Raw genomic sequence first — 23,027 nt, 5'->3', positions numbered from 1 at the left:
AAACTCTTAATGGTCATTAAAATAGACATAATTTTATTTATGCCAAACACTATATAATTTCTTTGGCTCTTTCGATTTTGGGGATCTTACCGCTGTTTTCTGAACTTGCATTTTCTGTTTCTTCCCCAGATTGCTGTTCACATTGGAGCCAAAATGTCTCTGAAAGTCCAGACGAGCAACATTACCAACAAAAACGACCCCAAATCTATCAACTCACGCGTGTTTATCGGTAACCTGAACACAGCGGTTGTGAAAAAGAGTGACGTCGAGACAATCTTCTCCAAATATGGCCGTGTGCTGGGCTGCTCAGTTCACAAAGGCTACGCCTTTGTTCAGTACGCAAATGAGAGGCATGCCCGTGGTGCTGTCATTGGAGAAAATGGCCGTGTACTAGCTGGACAGACCCTTGGTGAGTTAAAAAATTAACAAGCTAGAATAAGTCATTTGCATAAAAGGTATAGTTCACCCAAAAATGAATATTTCTGTCATTATTTTCTCATGTTGTTCTTAAGCCATAAATGACTTTCTTCAATGTCAGGCATAATACTAGCTTTAGACACCATTCACTTTTATTGAACAGCAAAAACAAATTCAATAAAAGTGAATGATGACTAAGGCTGTCAGTCCCTGTAACGTTCTGCCAAACATTTCCTTTAGTGTTCAATGGAAGAAAGAAAGACACGCAGGTTCGAAACAACATGAAGGTGAGCAAATAACATAATTCAAATTTTTGGGTGAACTACCCCTTTAATAATTGTAGTTGTTATTGTTTTGTTTCATTTCCCACAATGACAGCTTTGCAAGATTAAAAAAAAAGTGCGCAAAAACACCTTGTGTGACTTTTAGGGCACTCTGGAAAGCATTTGGTTAGCATTTTGTTATGAAATTGAAATCCGTAAATATACTTTATATACTAATATACTGTATATATATATATATATATATATATATATATATATATATATATATATATATATATATATATATATATATATATATATATATTAGTATATACAGTATATTCAAATTGTTATGAAACTAAAATGCATCCATTTTTAATACAGGCTATATATGTTGTTGTTTTTTTTTTTTTATTACACACTTCAAACATAATATAGTAAGAGTGGTGGTATTCTATTCTGGACATAGTCTCTGTGTTCAGAGAAACCCAATTAAGACTAACAACAATTCATTTTATGCCATAGGCTACCCCAGGCTAACTAGATTCCTGGAAATTCAATTTAAATGTGTCTTTAACATGTGCCACTTAATGGTGACCTTCAATTGAATATACTAACAGTGTGTGGTCTTATCTCCTCCAGTGCTATTTCAGTTTATGGTGTTATTATTGTTAAGTAGTTTTAAGCCTCATCATACCAGCTAGTTGTGGAGCATTCTCTACCAGGTGACCTCTAGGCACTGCTTGGTTTCTCTGCTGTGCTGGTATCCTGGCAACTGACTGCTTATGCCCCGCCCATGTCTATAGCTCAGATCAAAAAGCTAGTTAGCTGCCTGCCTTCTGCCTACATAGGCAGCTGCCTTTAAAGGCCAAAGTATAATTAGAAGTGTTTTGGACGTTATTGGTACACAGTAGCAGTTTTAACCACCACGCAAACCATGCAATTGCAAGGGGCCACGGACGTCAGGGGGGCCCAGCCCCTGTAGGAAATCTCTGCAAAAAAACACTTGGGAGGTGACAGGATTTTCTGGGTACATGCGTGAATACACTGTTGTCAGCGCTCTTAGAGCAGGTCACTTAGAAGCCGCGGGGGTCACGAGAGGCGAGATTTTTTAAGTAGGGTTTGAAATTTATGAAAACAAACACAGGCCTATATAGGCTATCCAAACTTGTTTCGCGCACACGCTCTCACTCACAGATACATGCGAATGAATGAATTAGGGGCTGTTCACACTGAACATGTTTTTTCCTGCATCTGCTCTGTTTTTACATCGTTTTCCTGTGTAAACATGCTGGACAAACATCCATACCTGCTGCACCGTTTCTCACTGTTTCTCACTGTCTTCAGTGTCTCACGAAGAACTGGCACATTTTTAGACACTGGGTCAAGTTAAAAAGAGCTTCAGGTTTAAAAAATGCCAGCCGAGACACCTGCGTTCTGTGTCAGTCGTTGCATGGTGAATAAATAAATAAATAAAATACAGCCTCAGCATCAGGATATAAGCTCCAGGTGAAAGTAAAGTAAATAAAACAGGAATATATTACTATTGTATACAACACATCCTCAAATATGTTGGGCAAAACTTTTTGAAATGGGGCCCCCGGCTTGGTCGGTTGCTTGAGGCCTCAGAAATCGTAAACTTGCCCCTGTTAGCACATATACCTTGCACTCACTGTGCTAATGGAGTATCACAAAAGCAGTTGTAGCGTTCATGTGTCAAACTTGTTTGCATGACTTTGTGGTCAAAAAAGTATACTGTGAAATGCTGAGCACTTGACCATGCCCGAGAGGGAATGGAAAAATGTATATACCCAAGCCTTAAAGCAGCATCCTAACGTCATGTATGCACTTATAAGGTCATAACAGATGCTTTAGAAATAGCAAATAGCACTTTAAATTGACATTAGCATGTTGCTAAGCTAATGGAGCGTTATTCTAAAGAGCATAAAAATACACATCACACACTTATTGATTAAAAGTTCAATTTCTAATCACATGGAACTTCCGATTCTGATTCGTCTCAATGATTCTTGTTCCTTGACATTTCCATTAATGATTCGTTTTGTACTTTTGAGGAAGAATATTTGGAAATAAGTAATTCTTATTGCATTTAATACCTTTGGCTGTCTGTTGCCAAATGATGAAATCCAAAAATTGAATCATTTCGAGTCAGACATGACAAAACTTGCGGTTCAGTAGGTGAGTTCAAATAATTCAGGAACTCCAACTGATGGGGGGGCTGGTCAGCTCAGTGGTAAAGAGGCTGGCTATCACCCCTGAAGTTCGCTAGTTTGCTAGTTTGAATCCCAGGGTGTGCTGAGTGACTCCAGCAAGATCTCCTAAGCAACCAAATTTGCCCAGATGCAAGGGAGGGTAGAGTCGAATGGGGTAACCTCCTTGTGGTCACTAATAATGTGGTTTGTTCTCAGTGGGGCACGTGGTGAGTTGAGCGTGGATGGTGTGAAGCCTCCACAAATGCTATGTCTCTGTGGCAACGCACTCAACAAGCCATGTGTTAAGACATGCAGATTGATGGTCTCAGATGCGTAGGCAGCTGGGATTTGTCCTCCACCACCCGGATTGAGGCGAATCACTGTAAAATATCTGAGGACTTAAATGCACATTGGGAATTGTGCATTCCAAATTGGGAGAAAAAGGGGGAAAAATAAAAACTGATTCAGAAGTTTTTGTTTCACTAAAAAGAACCTGCTAATAAGAGTAATTCATTAAGGAATTAGACTACAATGGGCCACTCTGTATGTTTCACAATGTAGATTCAGTAGCGGCACAGGAAAAACAGCACTGGTATTTTAATTTGGTTATCCATCCACATCCATCCATCTGAATGCACATTCGAGAATCGCCAAAAGAACCGAAAGATTTAATCATCTTTTCTTTTTTCTTTTAAAAAATGGAACCAGTTCTTAATAAGAGCCCGTTTCGGTTCCCATCCCATTCAGTATTGAATGAAATTTGTTAATTTGTAATAGTTTTTCATTTTCGCTTAATCCGCTTTATTGGATTTGTTTTGGGGTTTTTTTCCTGAATTTGTTGCAGTCTACTATGAGATTGCCCTCTCAACAAAGGATACATGTGATTAATTCAAGTGATTAATTCAGCATCATTCTCGGTCAAAACAAGGGAGGTAGCATAATTACGGTGCCATGGAATAGCTATCGAGAAAATCTAGTTCTAGGTTTTGTAACAGCACGTCTCTATCTCTATCTGTCCCTATACGAAATCCAACATTTCACCCATCTTTGCCTCAATTTAGTTAGATCTCTGTCTCCTTCTGTTTCAATCTTTGTTTTCTCTGTCTCTCATCTTCTCCCTTTTGCCCTCCAGCCCTCTCCAGCTGCTTGATGACATCCTTTTTTTTTTCCAGTGGTCAGATTAACCGCTGTTTCGCGCTCAATGGAGCCTTCGGCTTCCACTTGACAGCCCCAGAGACCTGTCAATCACACTGTACCGCTCATTCCCTACTGGCCAATCAGTCTCGTAGCTCAAGGAAATCATTGCAGCTGACAGGTCTCCCTCAAAAAACCCTGGCACCTCTCGCTACCTCAAACATCAGCCACCACTTCTGTACTAATTTAAGTGGTCGAAATATGAAATTTGGTGACAGTGGCATGTCGTCCATTGTTTCTCAGCTATCCATTATTCTCTTTCTGCTTCTCCTCCTGTCATTGCTGTTACAAACTTGAAGCAAACAAGACTGAGGTGTTGAGGAGAGGACAGATTCTGGATCAGGGTCTAAAACTAAAACTCGCCAACACCCAAGTGTGATTAGATATTCTATGTGGGAGATAAATAAAACAGTTATTCATCAGGGTATCTTTATAAGGTCACGCGAGCGGTTCAAATCAAAGCGTCTGCAGGAAGAAAAAAAATCTGTCACTTATTCTAACTAATTTTAACTTGGTGGAAAATTACCATCAGAAATTTTAATAGGATGCTTTAACTTATTTACTCAAAAACGATGCATGTGGTGGAACTCATATGGAATATTCCTCACTTTAAGCCACCAAATCAAATTAATTAGAAACAGGTACAGTCCTATTCTGTTTAAAAAAAAATAAAACATAATCTATTGTTAAAAAGAAAAGGGATTTATTTTCATTCAGGCAAGAAAGCTGTAGTTGAGTGGGTGGTGAGTGCCCTCTGGTGGATGTAATGATTATGTCGGTATGTATATCAGCACACTCCCACTTAACAAGTGTCCATAAACTGTGCACCATGATAATTACAGAGTTATTTCAAAACAGCCTCAAGTGCCTCAATAACTTATTATTACCGAATAGCTGCATATGTCATTGTGAAAAGCTATATTAAATAATTACTTGGTGAAATTACTTTGTGCACTTTCATAACCTACATTTCAGAAGAGGATTTTAAGTAAAAATTGATTTTGAACTGTAATGTATGTTTTCTGCTCATATTCACAGATACTAACATGGCAGGTGAACCCAAACCTAACAGGCCTAAAGGACTAAAGAGAACTGCAGCGGCATTATACAGGTGATTGCAGAAGAAGCCTTCATTATAGACTGTTATTAACATCTGTTATCTAGAGTTAGGGTAGCAAAACTGCACGTTATCACACATTTAGATACTGCAGGGGAGATTGGGGCTAGTTGTCACATGGGAATGTTGTCAGTAGGGCTGTAAGGTTTTGAGTCAAATGTACATTAGTGGACATAAATGTTCACACACCTAATTCACAATTGTCTTAAATTACATTTACATTTATGCATTTGGCAGACGCTTTTATCCAAAGGGGCAATCCCCCGGAGCAACCTGGAGTTAAGTGTCTTGCTCAAGGACACAATGGTGGTGGCTGTGGGGATCGAACAAGCAACCTTCTGATTACCAGTTTAGTGCTTTAGCCCACTACACCACCACCACTCCTATTTAAGTAAATTAGGACACTTTGTTTTGAATTTTGTCCTTACTTATATTCCAAAATCATCATATTTGTTGCTGGGATACATTAGGTTCAATTATATAATGAAGGTACCGGTAGATTTTAACTGAAAGGTTGACATTTTTCTTAAGACATGAGTATTTTTCCTTAATGTTAGGTAAGACAAGTTGTCATGTGGACACTGGGGCAAGCTCTCCCATGTGTTTATATAGTAATTTTATTCAACTATTTGGATCGAAACTGTATTTTGTAACCGTTTTTGTATGTTGAATAAATTGTTTTGTGTTTTTTGTGTAATGTTTTACTGTTTAAATGTTGCTGAAAAGCCATTTAATAGCCTATAAGGACTTTTTAACATAGATATTGTGGAAGATGGCTTTTTTACTCTATATAGTACTTTCAGACAAAAGTAAATCTGTGCCAATATACAGCAGCCTCCTAATGTGACAACTTGCCCCATGTATTGTGAAAACATACTCCGATATATTGATTGTTAAACTAACTGGATCTTTTTTTCCTGGGCATTAAAGGGATAGTTCACCCAAAAATGTAAAATATCTTATCACTTACTCACACCCATGCCATTCCAGATGTGTAAGACGTTATTTTTTGGCAGAATACAAATAAAGATTTTTAGAAAAATATCTCAGCTCTGTAGGTCCATACAATGGAAGTGAATTGTGATATTTGTAGCTCTAGAAAATCACTTAAAGTTAACATAAAAGTAAAACATATGACTTCAGTGTTTAAATCCATCTTCAGAAGCAATATAATAGGTGTGGGTGAGAAACATATCAATATGTATTCAGATGGAAAAGTGAAAGTAAAAGTGGAGATTTAGAGTATAAAAACATTTACTTACATTTTGATCTGTTTCTCACCCACACCTATTATATCACTTGTGAAGATAGAGATTTAACCACTGGAGTCTTATGAATTACTTCTTTTTCCTTTATGTGATTTTTGGGACTACAAAGATCTGATCCCCTTTCACTTGCATTGTATGGACCTACAGAGATTAGATATTGTTCTGAAAATCTTTGTTTGTGTTCTGCTGAAGAAAGGAAGTCATACACATCTGGGATGACATGAGGGTGAGTAAATTATGAGAGAATTTTCATTTTTGGGCGAACTATCCCTTTAATGGTGAAAATGTAAATTTTGTAACAAAAATTAAAAAAATAGCCCTGGTTGCCCCTTTATGTAAAAAAAAAAAGTTTTCACTTTTTCAAGTCCGGTATATCCATGTGAACGTTAGGTATGATTTAAAAAAACGTTTTTTGTTTTTATTCTTTGCAGTGGTTATGAATTTGACTATGATTACTACAGAGATGACTTCTATGACAGGTGAGTCCATGCTTTTGCATGATTTCAAATATGTCAGTTTTGCTCATGAAATGTAGGTTACCTCCAACAATTACAACCAGACATGCAAATCTAAAGGCTGCAGTGCATAAACCCAGAGTCCGGTGAAATAATATGCAATATACAACAGTTAGTTCCGGTCCTCGACTCTGTTTGGACGAGTGACATTCCATGAGTACTGATGGTCTCACACCATCATCACTCGGATGCTTCACTGTATGTATTACTCCGCTTGTGTTCGTCATCCTAAACTAAAGTGTAAGGGCAGTGCAGATGTGTTAAGAGCTACTGTATATGTGTCTGTAAAAATGTTTAACATTACATATGTTAGACAGCAGGTGGTGGCAAAAGATAATTTTTGTGTGTAATGTGAGCCAGTTTGGTGACATGAAGTCAGCGTCAGTCAGTGTTTACATACAACAGCACTACGTGATCGCTTGTATTACTACTACACTACTAAAGCTAGAAAATAGCTTTAAATGGATTTAAACTAATAACTTCAGTATTAGGCTCATCAAAGCTGAGAGACACAAATTCAAGGCGCATACCTCTTACCGGACTTTCCACATTGGAGAGGTCACACTGTTTAAAATGGCGGTGAAGATTGCTGTTTCTACAGTGAATGACTCTTGCGCACCGGCTACCTCTTGGATGGCAATTTTTTCACTGAGAAAGCTGATCTTCAGAAAGCTGACAGCATCTCTGCTAGGGAGTGGAACAAGTGATGACACACGCTCCGTCTCTCTCATCTGATCCGTCGCGTAATAATGTAGTTCCATGCACAAATGCATTTTCTATGACCATACTCAGTTTTTCCAAAAAATAATTATTTACTTGTTCATTGAACTGTTGTATATAAGCAATATCACACTCGCAATTGTGCTATATGGCCCTAAATCAGCACTGCTGTAATTACCTACGGCACTCGACCTGTGGCCTGTGCTGATGTAGGGCCATATCGCATTCTTGCTCAAGTGATATTAGTTAAATATTCTCACCTCGAAATCATAATTCAAAAATCAGGGTTTATATAGAGGCTGTGGAGCACAGTTTGTAGAGTAACCCAAAAGTGACTGAAAATGAAGTGAGCCACATTATCCGTTTTCTCTCTCCAGCACAGCTCTTCCTGTCATTTTCTCACAGATTTTTCAGCAGAATTTATAGAACCTCGCTTTAAAAAAACACTCGCACACAGCTGTAAGCTGCGCAAGGGAAAAAAGAAGGGAGAAAAAATATACGGTATCTGTTCCACAAGAACTCTCTCCATGACCTGTTAAGCAAACTTTGACATGGCAAGCACGTAGTTGGCCACCGTCCCTTTACGGTGGCTATGGAAACCCTGCTGTGAGACTCAGCTGGACGTACTTGTTCACAGATGTAAGGAATATTGTGTCCATATGATGAGCTGACATGTTTATTGATGTCTCCCTTGTGATCTTCCCTGCTTGAATTACAGCCGTCTTAGGGTGACGCTGACCCGGACGGTATTTTACAGCTAAGATATCCAATCATTTCAGCAACACCTGTTTCCAAGTTATCTCTAGGATTCTGGATCAGTCAGACTTGCCGGTTAGAGAGCGCTAGATGGATGCCAGCTGGCTGTGTTTGAGTTCCTTTCTGGGCAGCAGACGTTCTTGCTTTGAAGACAAAAGTATCTTCTTTTCACAGTTCACTCACTTGCATCCCTCCATGTCTCACAACTCATACCACAGATGATCTTAGAGCAAAGTCTTGGATTTTGTCGGAGTCCAAACTATTTGTTTTTTGCATTGTTTTGAAGCCTTTTTGGCCCTGTTACAAAGACGGATTTCTTAATTTGCTGTCAGTTTTGGGGTTTGTTTTAGCCGAGAGTCAACATCAAGCTCCATGAGGAGATGGTTTATGTATGTTGGATGTACAGTATAGCAGTTACACCATGATCACGCTTTATTATTGCAGTAATTCGATGAAGAAGTAGCATAGAAGTATCACGGTTCAGTGAAAACAGTGCCATTTAAGATATTCAACTTAGACCCCCCCCTTTAAAAATAATGCATTGATCTGAGCCGCATCAAAACTGAATGGTACTACCAGACAAACTGACCTCAGTGTTATTGGAAACAGTAGACTGACTTTTCTTTAGCTGAAATCGGTCTGTGCTTACTGAAAAGCAAAACAAAGTGGTAAGTGTTGTTGGGCATATGGGCATGTGTGAGCTCCGTTGTCTGGGTGAAATGTGCCCAAAGGCGCTCAAAAAACAAGTTGTAAAGCGAGTTGTTTTCAGCTGCACAGGCTGTGATACATTGATTAGAAATGCATATTTTATAAACTGTATGGCCCAACCCAATCCCCAAACGTAAACCTAACTCCCAGTGGAGTAAATATGTTAAATGCAACCAACAAATCACGCGCATCGCTGATTATGCGAACACGATTATTTCCTGGTTTCATTTGCGGGATATGAACCTGGGTCTCCAATGCTGCTGATGCAACCCACTTCTGGGAGAAACCGTGTAGGTGAGGTGGCATAATGTGGCTAATCCTAAGGTACCGGAACTCTTGGAAACAACATGCTGACTTCCCGTGTGATCATGTTGTACCAGAATGAATTTAAAAAACATTTTTTTTTTACATTAATCTGAATATTAAAAATAAAATAAAATCTGTTCCCTGAGAACAACCCATATAATCAATTAGTCACATTATTTGATATATTTGTCTCTCTTTGTTAGTTAACTTATATTTAAATGTTTCTTTTTCATTGGAAAATCAGCCAATTTGCATCATTCCCAATTCCTCATAATTAGATAGATTAAGTTTTCAACCCGTTATGCCGTGACGTGATCCCTTTAAAAATAGTGGTCTTGCTGACATGATATTAAAGAAGCACCAAAAATTGACAACACATTACACCTTCAACCCTATAATGTTTAAACCCAAAATATGTCATGGTTTATTAAAAGGCATCAAAACTGAGTGACACTACCAGAATGTACTCTGTTAACTATTCAAATTGCGTGAATTGCAAACTTACTGTTGAAATAATGGTGACATAACCAGGGTTGAAATAACGTTGAAAATATTTTGCTTAAGGGTTAGTAACGATAAATAACTCTTGGTACTCTGCAAGGCTATAGCAACATATTTGGATTGGAGGTCATTTTCAGGCACAAATGGCACCGTTTACTGAGAAAAACATATGATCACTTTTAGTTATATTATATAAGAGAGTTGACTCTATTTTTTGTTTTTATAATTGGACTATCAGCCAGTTTGCATTATTCCCAATTCATTATAATTAAAAACGTTCAACGCAACAACAAATGGCACCATTCCCTGAGAACAATCCATACGGATATGTACTGTTGAAATGTTATTGCATATGGTAGTCAGGACTGTTATGTTCTCCATATGACTCTGTCTATCTCCAGACTGTTTGAATTCAGAGGCAGAGTATCACCTGTGCCCAGAGCCGTTCCAGTGAAGCGCCCCCGTGTGGCGGTGCCAGTTGTACGCAGGTTGAAGTCATTACCTGTCAAACTCCTGGCCAGATCTGCTATCCTACCAAACAGTTCTGACAAACGCAAGTGTAAGTTCAACTTTTTATAATTTTATATCTTGATGTTACTGAATTTAACAGTTCAGTTTTCTAAATGCTTCAAGTGTTACTCATCTAAACATAATATGTGCTGAATCCTAAAACATCAAAGCCATTTAAGATTTTGGCGTGTTCCTTTGACCAGAATTCAGACATTCAGGATGGTTTCATTGCATGAAATGCAAAACACATGAGAATCTCCTGAGAGCCAGTAAAATTAGATGACTTATTGTCTGTTTGAACTCTTGAACTGCAAATTGGTCCATTTTACCGATGAACATGCCAGGTTTAGGATTTAGGATGTCCATGATAAAGCAGTTGAGAAACCTTTTTTGGGGGTGGCAATGTTCCAATACAGCTCCATTACCAAATACCAGGGAATTGCTTTCATTTCTGTTCTTATTTTAATGGCAAATAAAAAACAATGATTTATTACGCTAAAGCATTGTGTTCTTCTGTGTGAGCAGTGAAATCTACCGAGCTGCAAGCTATCAAATCAGAACTGACTCAGATCAAGTCCAACATTGATGCACTGCTGGGGCGTCTCGACCAAATCACTGAAGACAAATACTGTGCTGCAGGTGCGATAGCTTACAAACCCTCCCATTTACTGTATAGTTCATGCACAATACACAATGCACAAATAAGTTCTAAAAAAATTAAGTTTATAGACCTTATTCACAGTAGCTTGTTTGTTGATTGTTTATGTGAATGAAAACAAGGCTTTGAGGCACTTGCGGCCTTTTCAATTGAGTGCACTATATAAAGCTGTATAAAACTCCTAGATCACATCTAAATTTCTATCTACAGACATTTTTTGGAAATATGTTTTTTTTTATGTTCCGTCCGCGGAACGATCCAAAACAACAGTACAACCATTGAAGAGACTGTAAGTCTATCCCTCACAGCCACGTGGTAAAAATGTCAAAAAATGAAAGATGACCCTACTTTGAATAAGATCCATACTAATACATAGTGTATTTCACACTTGAAATTATTAACCCAAGGTCATTTTTTTTACCTAAGTGTTACCCTAACCTGCAATTCAGGGTTATCATTGCAATTCAGCAATGCCTAACTCACTATACTATACTCAGGGTTGGGGCGTAACGGAATACATGTAACGGGATTACGTATTTAAAATATAAATTATAAGTAACTGTATTCCTCTACAGTTACAATTTAAATCATCTGTCATTAGAATACAGTTACATTCAAAAAGTATTTAGATTACTGAAGAGATTACTTTGCATTTTATTGTCATTTGTTTCATTGAATATTTCATCCTTTCAGATGGAAAACATTTATCCATATAAATGATCCAAAGTGCATTTGAACAGCGGTGAAACACTTTCTTATGATGTGTTACATTCATACGAGCAGACAGAGAATACGTTTGAAGTAAGTTTGGAGCAGAAGAAATATAAGTAATCCTTGTGTAAATTGTTAGCTTTACGCTAATCTAAAATGCTATTTCTAGCCATTTTACATTATTTTTTATCAAGAAAATTCACGTTATATCATAATTTCTTTTTTCTAGTAAGATATTTGATATTAGGGCAAAAATCATATTCTTGATAATAATTTTTTTATTGTTTTCCTGTAAAATATCGAACATCCTTAAAACAATATTAATCAGATTTATCTTGTTTTAGAAACAACACTGCATTAGATATTTAGGTTTTTCAGAGAAAAAAGTACTTCAGTGCTGAAGAAGTAATCTGAATACTGACCTTGAGTAATCTAACGGAATACGCTACAAATTACATTTTACATCATGTATTCTGTAATCTGTAGTGGAATACATATCAGAAGTAACCCTCCCAACCCTGACTATACTACATTGTATTATACTATACTGCTGTGTACTATACAATACTGTAATGCAGTGCTATACTAAACTGCACTGTACTATGCTGCATTCCAATGTACTATACTGTACTGCACTATACTAAACTGTACTGTACTATACTATTCAATACTGTGCTGCACTTTTCTATACTATACTGTACTACACTATACTAGCCTTGGTTGTGTGGTGATAAAGATTCTAGCCTAATAGTATATTATAGAAATACATACTATATACTATACTGTACTGCACTATACTAAACTGTACTGTACTATACTGTTCTATACTGTACTGCATTTTTTTATACTATACTGTACTAATCTCTACTGTACTGTTGTATACTATACTATGCTATACTAGCCCTGTTGAATGGTGATAAAGATTTGAGCCTAATAGTATATACAAATACATACTTGTAACGCAGTTCAATGGAAAGGAGGAGGCGAGAACCGGCTTGATGACATAAATAATATTTTAATGGTTCACTTAAACAAAAGACAAACACACACACATGACGGACATGTCCGTAAGCTATCTCTCTCTCCCACACCATCCTCCGCAGTCGGCCTTTATCCCTCTCGGAGGCTTGATTAGCCTGATAAGGGACCGGGTGTGTAGAATCACAACTGACCCCGCCCTCCGCCCTGCCACAATACTATATACTGTGCTATACTGCACTGTACTATACTATTATATACTGTACTGTACTACACTATACTAGCCCTGGTTGTGTGGTTATAAATATTCTAGCCTAATAATATACTGTACAAATGCATATTATTTACTGTACTATACTATACTATACTGCACTGTCCTGTACTACACCACACTATACTAGCCCCAGGGGTTAAATTGGGGCAGAACTCACCTCTAATTCCAAAAGGGAACAAAATATTCCAGTCTGTGTCACGTTGGAACCTGTTCCACTGTAATTCACCTAGAATGGATCTTTTTTAGGTGCACACATGTGTGGCTGTAATCCAATTTTTCAGATTGGCCCCTCTATTTCATATCAGCAGTCGATTTGACAATCATTACACAACGTGCTTCCTGTGATTCTTAACACAGAACCAGCTTCATTCTCCTTCATATTCTGTCTGTGCATTGTTATGATGTGGCTAATGGCTTGTCGCTAATCAATGATAATGTCCCTCTGAGCACAGCGGAGCACATTTCTGAATGTGTTTTCAAGTGTGGCTGTAGGGGATGAGGCAGTTTAACAGCTCCTCTGAGGACAGAAAATCTACTAGCACTTAGTTTGGATTCTCTTAATAACTTTTCAGCCGGGCTGATGTGTAAACTAAAGGAAGTGCCAACTTTTTCTTTTTTTGGCAACTGTTTTTTTTTTTTTTAAATGTCAGCTCTTCCAATGTGTCTCTATAGACGTGTGAAGGGTGTTTGGGAAGTGAGAATTGGAAATGTGGTTTTGTACTGAAAAAGAGAACAGAGAATCCCCCAATGGATCCAGACATGCATGCAATGCTGGTTTAAGCAATGCAAGAAGCAAAGCAAAGCAAAGAGACTGTCACTTTATTGTGCAATACTTGAAACAGATTTTATCATGAAATTATATTTTGATATTTTCCAAAGAAAATGTAAGTGGTGCTTGCCTTTGCAAAAGTCACCACCATGTTGTTAAGGTGCTATGGGTGGTTGCCATTGTGTTGATATGACGTTGCTAAGGGGTTCTGAATGTTGTTATGTGTTGGTAGGTGGTTGCTATGATGTTCACTTCCTAAAACGAGACTAACACCAATTGATATGAGATTCTGGTCCCGGCCCTTTTATCAAAGAACAGTGTGACTATGGGATTATCATCTCTTTTATCATCCGCTTAGAAAAGTAATAGCATACCTCTCTTCAGCCAGCAGCATGATCATTCCTGTCTGTAGCTCAGATGTCTTAAGGTAGAAAAAGTTAATTGCAAGCTACTTATGTGTTTGCATTTGTACATCATTGTATGTTGTGTGTGTGTGTGTGTGTGTGTGTGTGTGTGTGTGTGTGTGTGTGTGTGTGTGTGTGTGTGTGTTTGTGAGCGTGTATTTATCACTTTGTGGGGACCAAATGTCCCCATAAGGATAGTAAAACCCGAAATTTTTGACCTTGTGGGGACATTTTGTCGGTCCCCATGAGGAAAACAGCTTATAAATCATACTAAATTATGTTTTTTGAAAATGTAAAAATGCAGAAAGTTTTCTGTGAGGGTTAGGTTTAGGGGTAGGGTTAGGTTTAGGGGATAGAATATAAAGTTTGTACAGTATAAAAACCATTATGTCTATGGAAAGTCCCCATAAAACATGGAAACACAACATGTGTGTGTGTGTGTGTGTGTGTGTGTGTGTGTGTGTGTGAGTGTGTGTGTGTGTGTGTGTGAGTGAGCGTGTATTTATCACTTTGTGGGGACCAAATGTCCCCATAAGGATAGTGAAACCCGAAATGTTTGACCTTGTGGGGACATTTTGTCGGTCCCCATGAGGAAAACAGCTTATAAATCATACTAAATGATGTTTTTTGAAAATGTAAAAATGCAGAATGTTTTCTGTGAGGGTTAGGTTTAGGGGTAGGGTTAGGTTTAGGGGATAGAATATAAAGTTTGTACAGTATAAAAACCATTATGTCTATGGAAAGTCCCCATAAAACATGGAAACACAACATGTGTGTGTGTGTGTGTGTGAGTGTGTGTGTGTGTGTGTGTGTGTGTGTGTGTGTGTGAGCGTGTATTTATCACTTTGTGGGGACCAAATGTCCCCATAAGGATAGTAAAACCCGAAATCTTTGACCTTGTGGGGACATTTTGTCGGTCCCCATGAGGAAAACTGCTTATAAATCATACTAAATTATGTTTTTTGAAAATGTAAAAATGCAGAAAGTTTTCTGTGAGGGTTAGGTTTAGGTTTAGGGGTAGGGTTAGGTTTAGGGGATAGAATATAAAGTTTGTACAGTATAAAAACCATTATGTCTATGGAAACACTACGTGTGTGTGTGTGTGTGTGTGTGTGTGTGTGTGTGTGTGTGTGTGTGTGTGTGTGTGTGTGTGTGTGTGTGTGTGTGTGTGTGTGTGTGTGTGTGTGCAGCACTTCAAAAGGCAGATGAAATTAAGGGCGAACTGTCTCAGGACGAGTCGGGCTCAGAATCAGAGGATCTTCAGCACAGTGATGTGGAGGAAGGAGAAGACCACACACACGAGGAGTGCGATGAATACATGGTGAGACAGACAGCATGGAATTATAAGAAGATAAATAGACTAATGATAAGGGAAATAATAAAAATCACAGTGAATGTGTCTTTGCACGATAGGTTAGGAGAGACCCACTGTGTGAGAACATTTTTGAATGTGCTGCAAGAAAACAGCAGCTATGAAGATTGGGACATATTACTTCATATATCAACTTTAATTGCACATTGTACAGAACAGCTGTTAAAATTAACGGTCTCCTAAAAATGATTTCTCATCTCTTCTCCCTTCAGGAAAACAATCACATATCTGAAATGGACCCCATTCTTCAATAAAAGGCAAGAATTCAGCACTAAGAATGGATTACTGCATCACAGTGATAATTTAAACCATGAGATGTTTACAGACACAGCTTGAGCACTTCACCAAGATGAAAACATTTGTTCTTCCAGCAGATTGTAAAAATTAATTTAACGAGTACAAATCACAAAATTTGGCATTGTACGGTAATTCAATAAGCTCAATCTGGGGTACTTAATATACTGTTCAGAATGAAAACACAAATTTGAGTTTTCTTGACTAGGATTTATCTCTATGATTCTCCACATGGGTTATACAATAAGCACTTCATAAATCAATTACAAACGTTCAGGTTTATTGCATATTTTGGTCTCAGGTGACATGCACGATTTTATTTTGTTGTCTACTCAAGAACAAGCTCTAATCATTAAACATTCAACATAGAGGAATTTGGAGATAGATGTAGTATTATACAATAAATGCTTTGATCTCTAAATTCTGATTGGATGAGTCACGTTTTAAGCCATTTTTTTCTTTATCATAGCGGCAAGCTGGATTTACTTAAAATATATTCGTAGCATTTTTGCATTACGCCTTATAAGTAAATTCTTCTTATTTTCATTCTATGTCAGCTAAACTATGAGACCTTTGTTAGATATGTATGAGTTCATTCAACTTTATTTACTTAAATAAGATTTAGCAACTAATAGCAAGTTGTTTCAAATTCACATTTATAGCACTGTTTCTACTTAATGTTCTTGGCTCTAAAGAAAGTAATAACTGAGGTCAGCCACTAAAGTTGAGTCCCCAAAGAAGTGCACATAAAGCTGCACTTCAGTTAAGTATATTCAAATGTGCAAGGAAACATTGCATGGATTGAACATGATCCAAGATGACCCCTAATGGAACACTAATCATCCTGGTGACTTTACACTGAACAGCTTTTTACAGTAAAACATCATCAATAAAACTAAAAAGAGCTAAAATCCCTACAAATTCTTAATAACAACTAATTAAGTGCTCACATAAGTTTATTTTGACCAAACAAACATGCTTAAATTATTTAGGCTCTAGGGCTTATTGGTATTCCCCACAACCTCAGATCTGTACTTGATTGATTGATTTATTTAGTAGTACTTAAATCTTAATTTTATGGATTTGTAAGCTAAAGAAGTTCAAGGAACTTGTGATTATCCGTTTACTTTATGTAACTCTCTAAGTTCACTTTAAAATGTATATTTTGTGTTACACATAAATTAAAATTAAGTAAATCTAAAATGTTATAAATATATACATTTCTGAGTCGAAGCTATTTATTTTATACATAGTATTTGTTGAGCCAACAAAAAAACTTTCTGTGAACATTGCTTGGCAACCGTTAACAACCTACAGTTAATGAACTATATTTTTATAGGCATAGTTTATCAAATTGCTAAAGCTTTTTGTCATGCCTAATTTCAATGTATCAATGTAAAAATGTGTTTCTTGGCTATATTGTTTTTTACCCTCCATAACCATAAAATGTTTTAAATACAGCTGGCATCATTTCATATAAGAAGTATAACGTATATGTTTACAGTATACAGTATATGCACTAGTCAGCAAAACCCTTCCATAGTTTCACTGGTTGGCAGGAACAGTTAAAATGGTAGTTGGGCCAATTACAACACCTTACACATTACATGCAACCCAGTATATGGTAACATTTAATAGTATTAAATATTTAATATTTACAGTAATTTTTTTAGTCTTGGTCTTGAATAAAGTCTTTTGTTTATCAGCTATTTTAGTGTTTCTAGTAGATTCTAATTGTTTAAATGCTAATTCTAAAATTCATTTAAAATTTTTTAAATTTTACCAGCTGGACTGGTAATATGGCATGCCGGGCATTTTCCCGGTGGGCCGACGCACTTTGGGGCCGAACAGGGGTGGATTGGCCATCTATGGTATTTGTAGTAAAAACAGAGCCACCAAATTTACCATGATTTTACTAAAGTAACCATATTGTAACCATGACATTCGTCGTAGAACCGTAGTAGAAATAATACAGGAAAACCAAAACAATGGTAAAAAAAAAAAAATATAGATATATATATATATATATATATAAATCACCATCAAACTACCAAAAAACAAATTCCATGGTCGAACTATGATTACTGTTGTAAAATCATGTTCATTTATTGAAAGGAAACCCAAATTAATTGAGAGGGAATGTAAAACTTTTGCAAGGAGAAACAGAACTTTTGTGAGGAAACGCAATTATTACTTTCCAGTCCTCTAAAGGTCTCTGCACCTCCGGACCAGTTGGTTAAAAGCAGTGGTGAATTCCCAGGGCCACAAAAGCCTTCTCTGCTGGCCTAAAATGCCAAATAAATAAATATTTTTCATCCTTTCATTCTCAATCACCTTTTTGCCTATGTATTTTTAATCTACAATCTATAAATTTTTATCTACAAACAAATAGAGAAAAAACTAAACGTTTATCCAGTCAGACAGAATTTGATGCTTACAAGGGAAGTGTGACAACTGTTTCACAAATCACATGTCCAAAGCAGTATGTGAGTTTGAGCTTCACCCCCTCAGGCCTTCAGAATTTCCAAAGAATTGTGCAAACAGTGCAAATAAATTAGCAACTAAAGTCAGATTGTCATATTCATCAGCCAATCAGATTCATTTATTTGTTCTTGGTGGGTGTGGTCTTTAGGATATTTCCCGGTCTTTTTTTTTTTTTTTCTTTATTGCCAAAGAAGGGTACAAATCACAAGTGACTTATCAAAATATACATAACAATATACAATATGTAAACAAAATACAATAGAGTTTTGCCAGGGGAAGCTTATAGGATATGTCCCGGTCGAGGCCTTCTAACTGACCTTGAATGACGCAATCACGCTTTAAGTGACGTAATTTGAAAGCGAGCGCGAGATCTTGTTGACGAGTCGACTGTCATTACTTGGATTTAAAAACACGAGATGTTATTAATCATGAAAGGAGGAATGATTTTCACCTCAAGTTAATTGGTAAGTGCTTTTTGCATTGTTATAGCAACATAGCACTTAGTTTTCTAAGTGTAAATAAGGCTGCTTGAGCATTCAGTGTCGGATGAAGTTTTGAAAATTAGTGCTTCGTTCCATTCAACACAGAAAGTCGGATTTGACAACTAACTACTTGGAAAAGTGCAATGAAATACATCTTGAAGTCAGAATTACAATTTGTTAGCTCGTGCAGAAATTCTCATCTCTGATTTTGCCGAGATTCAGGGGCATGACGTCACACAAACATGTCGACACTCAGGGAGATATACAAAGTAAGTGATAAACATCCACTTTATTAAGTAATATCGATAAATTAGTTTGTTTCCACATTACATGATATTAAAGCTGGTTTAACAAATGCCTGCTGAAACAGGTGTATAAAACATTATAATCTCTTTTGATAATCGTTCACCTGAAGCACAAACGCTAGCGCTGCAGCATTGTTTATCAGTTGGGTTGCTAGGAGACATATCTAATGAGAGGTATTATAGTCCTCCTTGGTAGATTAATATGAAAAATTATGATTTTGAATGTCTGTTTGGGAGACGTTCATATCACAAACAGTCATGCTGCAGTTAAAATTAAGCTTGTTTGAGCATTTAGTGTCATTGTAAGTTCTGGCTTTCGTGCGTGGACGTGTTTTTAAAATGTCAATTGGTATTACTTGTTAGCTGCGACATAATGTATGAAGCCCAAAGGCATAGGGTATCTTTTTAATTGTGAAACTGTGTTTTCTTAACGGAATAAATCACACTGAAGGTCTAAATTTTAATGCACAGCCCGCCACTAAATTATTGTAAAAATGGCAAACAAAGTGAGGTTAGTTCTGAGAAAAGCTCTAGCATCATTTGTTTGCCACTTGAGATGCCATATGGTTCAATGTCTTGTTTTCTAATGCAAGGGCATTGATGTGGCTCAAGTGTACACACACACATATATACATATATATATATATATATATATTAGTATAAGAGTGAGAACTGTAAAATACTAGCATACGATTTCTGTAAATTAACTATGATATATTGATTTCTGGCAGTGTTTTTGAATTTTTGTTCTAAGTTGTCCTTGAATTGCAACAGAACATATATTATATTGGCTTTTTAGCTGTAAGGGCAACTGAGGGAGAATAAAACCACATGTGAATATTGACACAAATCCAGCAAGCCATTAACAATCCCCAACCAACCCACACAGTGTCTCTAGACATAGCTGTTTTTCTCCACTTGCACATCTTAATGCTTGTCTTCCTTTTCTTTAATTTATTACAGCAGGGAGCTGGAAAACACTGTCGACTAGAAACGTTTTAATACCACAGACTCAGCGGGAACACACTGAAACCAAGAGGTGCCGTCAAAACTCCAGCATCAGCTGTCAATGTGACAAAGAGCTAAACTAGCTGTTCAGAGGGAGGGAGGTGGGCAATGTCGCCCCTGAACCAGGATTTAATTACAAAAGGCCACAGTTCCTGATCGGAACACAGCATTGCACACAAGACAACAAAAGGGGATCTACAGATATTCTGCATTCATGCTCCCCAAAAAACACAATTAATGAACCTTTTTTTCTATACATTTTGGCACCTAATATGTAAATATCCTCATCCCCATCCTTCTCTCCTGTCTGTTTGTGCTATTCTACAATGTTTTTCATTTTATTTATATGCCAGTCAGAATCAGAAAGGTTGGCTATTTTTATTTACATGTGCAAATTTTTTCTGCTTGTACTTTCGAGACTTCAAGAGATATTTAGAGATGTAAATAAACTATGATGACTTGTGAAACAGACTGTAGCTGAGTGATCAGTTTTCGGAGCTGCGTTGTGCGTCTTTTTTCGAGATGTTTAAATATTGCCTGCTAACAGCATAAAATCCTTTAAGAATAAAATCCTTGGCACCTTGTCTTCATCATTAGGGCATAAGAAACTTATTCCACATCTTTTTTTATCTGTTTGGCACACCATTAAGAGGATTGCAGATATGAGCGCAGCTCCCTTTGAGGTCTGCTTATGAGAAAACCAGACATCAAAACTGGTTCTTTTCAATCTAATGCAACCTGTAGGAAGACTGCACATGGAAGTGCTATATTGCATCTGCTCTCTCCTACATAAGAAATATAGCTTCAAGTGGCAATCATTGGGGTCTAAGCTGAGTGGAGAAGTTTTAAGTTTGGATATTGTGTCACAGGTCAATTAAAGCAATAAGCTACAAGCAGTGTTGGTATGTTACTCAAAAAAAGTAAATCACCAATTACTAATTACTACTCTAAAATTGTACTCTGATACTGACTTTACTGATTACTTCAATGAATTAGAAATAAATGTCCTCTGTGTTCATTGACTCATAAGGGGGAACACCCTTCAGCTATCACAAAATGCAAACAGATGTAGGCCTACTTATTAACTTAATTCCTTTTTAAATTTGTTCTACTTCTACAATATTATTTTAGAATTATGTGTAACCCAAGTAAGTCAGTAACTGTAATCTATTAGAAGAATTTGAAATGTAATGTGCTCCACTTCTTTTTGTTCTAAATAGTAATTAGATTACATTAATTTACTACTTTGTAATTAGACCACACCTAATGCTAGCAATGTTTTATGATGTAACCACAGGTATGGTCCATATATCGGACACTGCCAAGCCAAGCAACTTGCTATTGGTCAATAATGCAAATTCACATGAGTTTACAAAACAACAGAAATGTCTTCGGCACTGGAAGTCCATCAGGTGAAATTCCTGATTGTGTAGATTCCCACTGACACTGTATTTTTCTAGCACAATTCTACCATAGGGTAGAAAAATAATAAACATTTAGCATGATAGATTATAATTTTTTATATTTTTTTTTAATTAAAAACTGCCTCATTGGGTCTTACATTGGTAAGCCGCGATTTACAAAAGTCTTGCGATAGTCACATTAGCTGTTATTAAGGTTAGGGTTAGATTTAGGGGTTGATGTAGGTTGGTTTCTGTGGGACTCCAAATAAACACAAGAAACACAGTGTATGCAACTCTCTGAGACTTCACAGATAAAAGTTTACCTTTTAGATACGAGTCGACCATCTTTCACCAAGATCAAATGGGAAATCGTCATGTTGTTTCTGAAAGTACATGTACCCTGAAATCATCCACATTTGGACAAATTACTGACAAAAGTATCAATTTAAGTGTGAACACATTTCCCTCTAGCACAAGCGACCTCCATGACATGGATTCTAGTCCAGGGTGAACCAGCAATTAATCACAGTCATGTAAATAATGGTGAGCACGAGTATGAGGTTGAATGTTCGCTCTAAAATTACTTTTGTGCTCCACTAATGGTTAGGTTGAGGTTAGGGTGTACAGTTAATAAAATATGCATTCCTATCTATTGCATTACAACTCGCTTATGGCAACACTAACCCGGAACCTGGAGCTCACATGTGCCCATACGTTCAACAACACTTCCAGCATTGGCCACTGGGGGTAGTATTTAGAATTTCGGAAAAGCACAGACCGATTTTAGCAGCTTAACTTTCAACCTACTGTTGCTAAATTAACAGTGTGATCAGTCTTCTAAATGGCTCATTGGCTCTTACCTCATTCAACCTGTTTATTTACATTGATTAACATTCCCTGAGTCAGCAAAGTCGAGTTTATGGAGTTGCAAGGGTATTGAGCTCGTCTCGACAGTGGCTCAAATATTTGGAAACAATTAACCAACTAAATTGGGACTTTGTACATTTTGGCATCAGCTATGGGGATAAGCGAAGGTTTAGTGGAGCAAAACTCTTTTTGAGTGCACAGAACCTAGTCGAGTTTACTTTTATTACACTCAAGTGCATTTCCTCATGCAGCAGTGGAGAATTGTCATGTTTAACATGCCCGATCCGAGGCCATGTCCGGGTCTGCAGAAAACCTGCTCATAATGTCACCTTGTAATTAAGTGATGTATGATGTTAACCAGAAGACTGCTGCTTTGTCGCTCAGCCCATGTGCTGGCGATGCCTTTAATCATAGCCAAAGCATCCTATACGAATGGAACTACTTTAACAACAGAAATGGCCAGATACAGCAACACATGCCAATTAACATAAAACTTGCAGTTTAAAGGAATTTGACACATGCTAGTGATT

At 37.1% G+C, this 23,027-nt stretch overlaps 1 protein-coding gene across 2 annotated transcripts in view; it reads left to right on the top strand.

Moving 5' to 3' along the window:
* The window catches only part of LOC127654102 (RNA-binding protein Raly-like), a 105,549-nt gene extending 84,869 nt beyond the window's left edge, over positions 1 to 20,680 (top strand). For both annotated transcript variants that reach the window (XM_052141091.1, XM_052141092.1), the window contains 8 exons: positions 130 to 409; positions 5,126 to 5,198; positions 6,904 to 6,951; positions 10,380 to 10,537; positions 11,014 to 11,127; positions 15,473 to 15,603; positions 15,867 to 15,911; positions 20,183 to 20,680. In XM_052141091.1, coding sequence (XP_051997051.1) covers positions 154 to 409; positions 5,126 to 5,198; positions 6,904 to 6,951; positions 10,380 to 10,537; positions 11,014 to 11,127; positions 15,473 to 15,603; positions 15,867 to 15,908 — 822 coding nt within the window. In that variant the 5' untranslated portion in view covers positions 130 to 153 and the 3' untranslated portion in view covers positions 15,909 to 15,911; positions 20,183 to 20,680. The remainder of the gene's footprint in view (positions 1 to 129; positions 410 to 5,125; positions 5,199 to 6,903; positions 6,952 to 10,379; positions 10,538 to 11,013; positions 11,128 to 15,472; positions 15,604 to 15,866; positions 15,912 to 20,182) is intronic.
* Positions 20,681 to 23,027: the final 2,347 nt, after the last annotated feature.

The sequence above is a fragment of the Xyrauchen texanus genome, chromosome 13 (assembly GCF_025860055.1).
Source record: "Xyrauchen texanus isolate HMW12.3.18 chromosome 13, RBS_HiC_50CHRs, whole genome shotgun sequence".
NCBI classification, from domain to species: Eukaryota; Metazoa; Chordata; class Actinopteri; order Cypriniformes; family Catostomidae; genus Xyrauchen; species Xyrauchen texanus.
The sequence above is the reverse complement of the archived record's forward strand: the minus strand, read 5'-3'. Positions and strand labels throughout refer to the sequence as shown.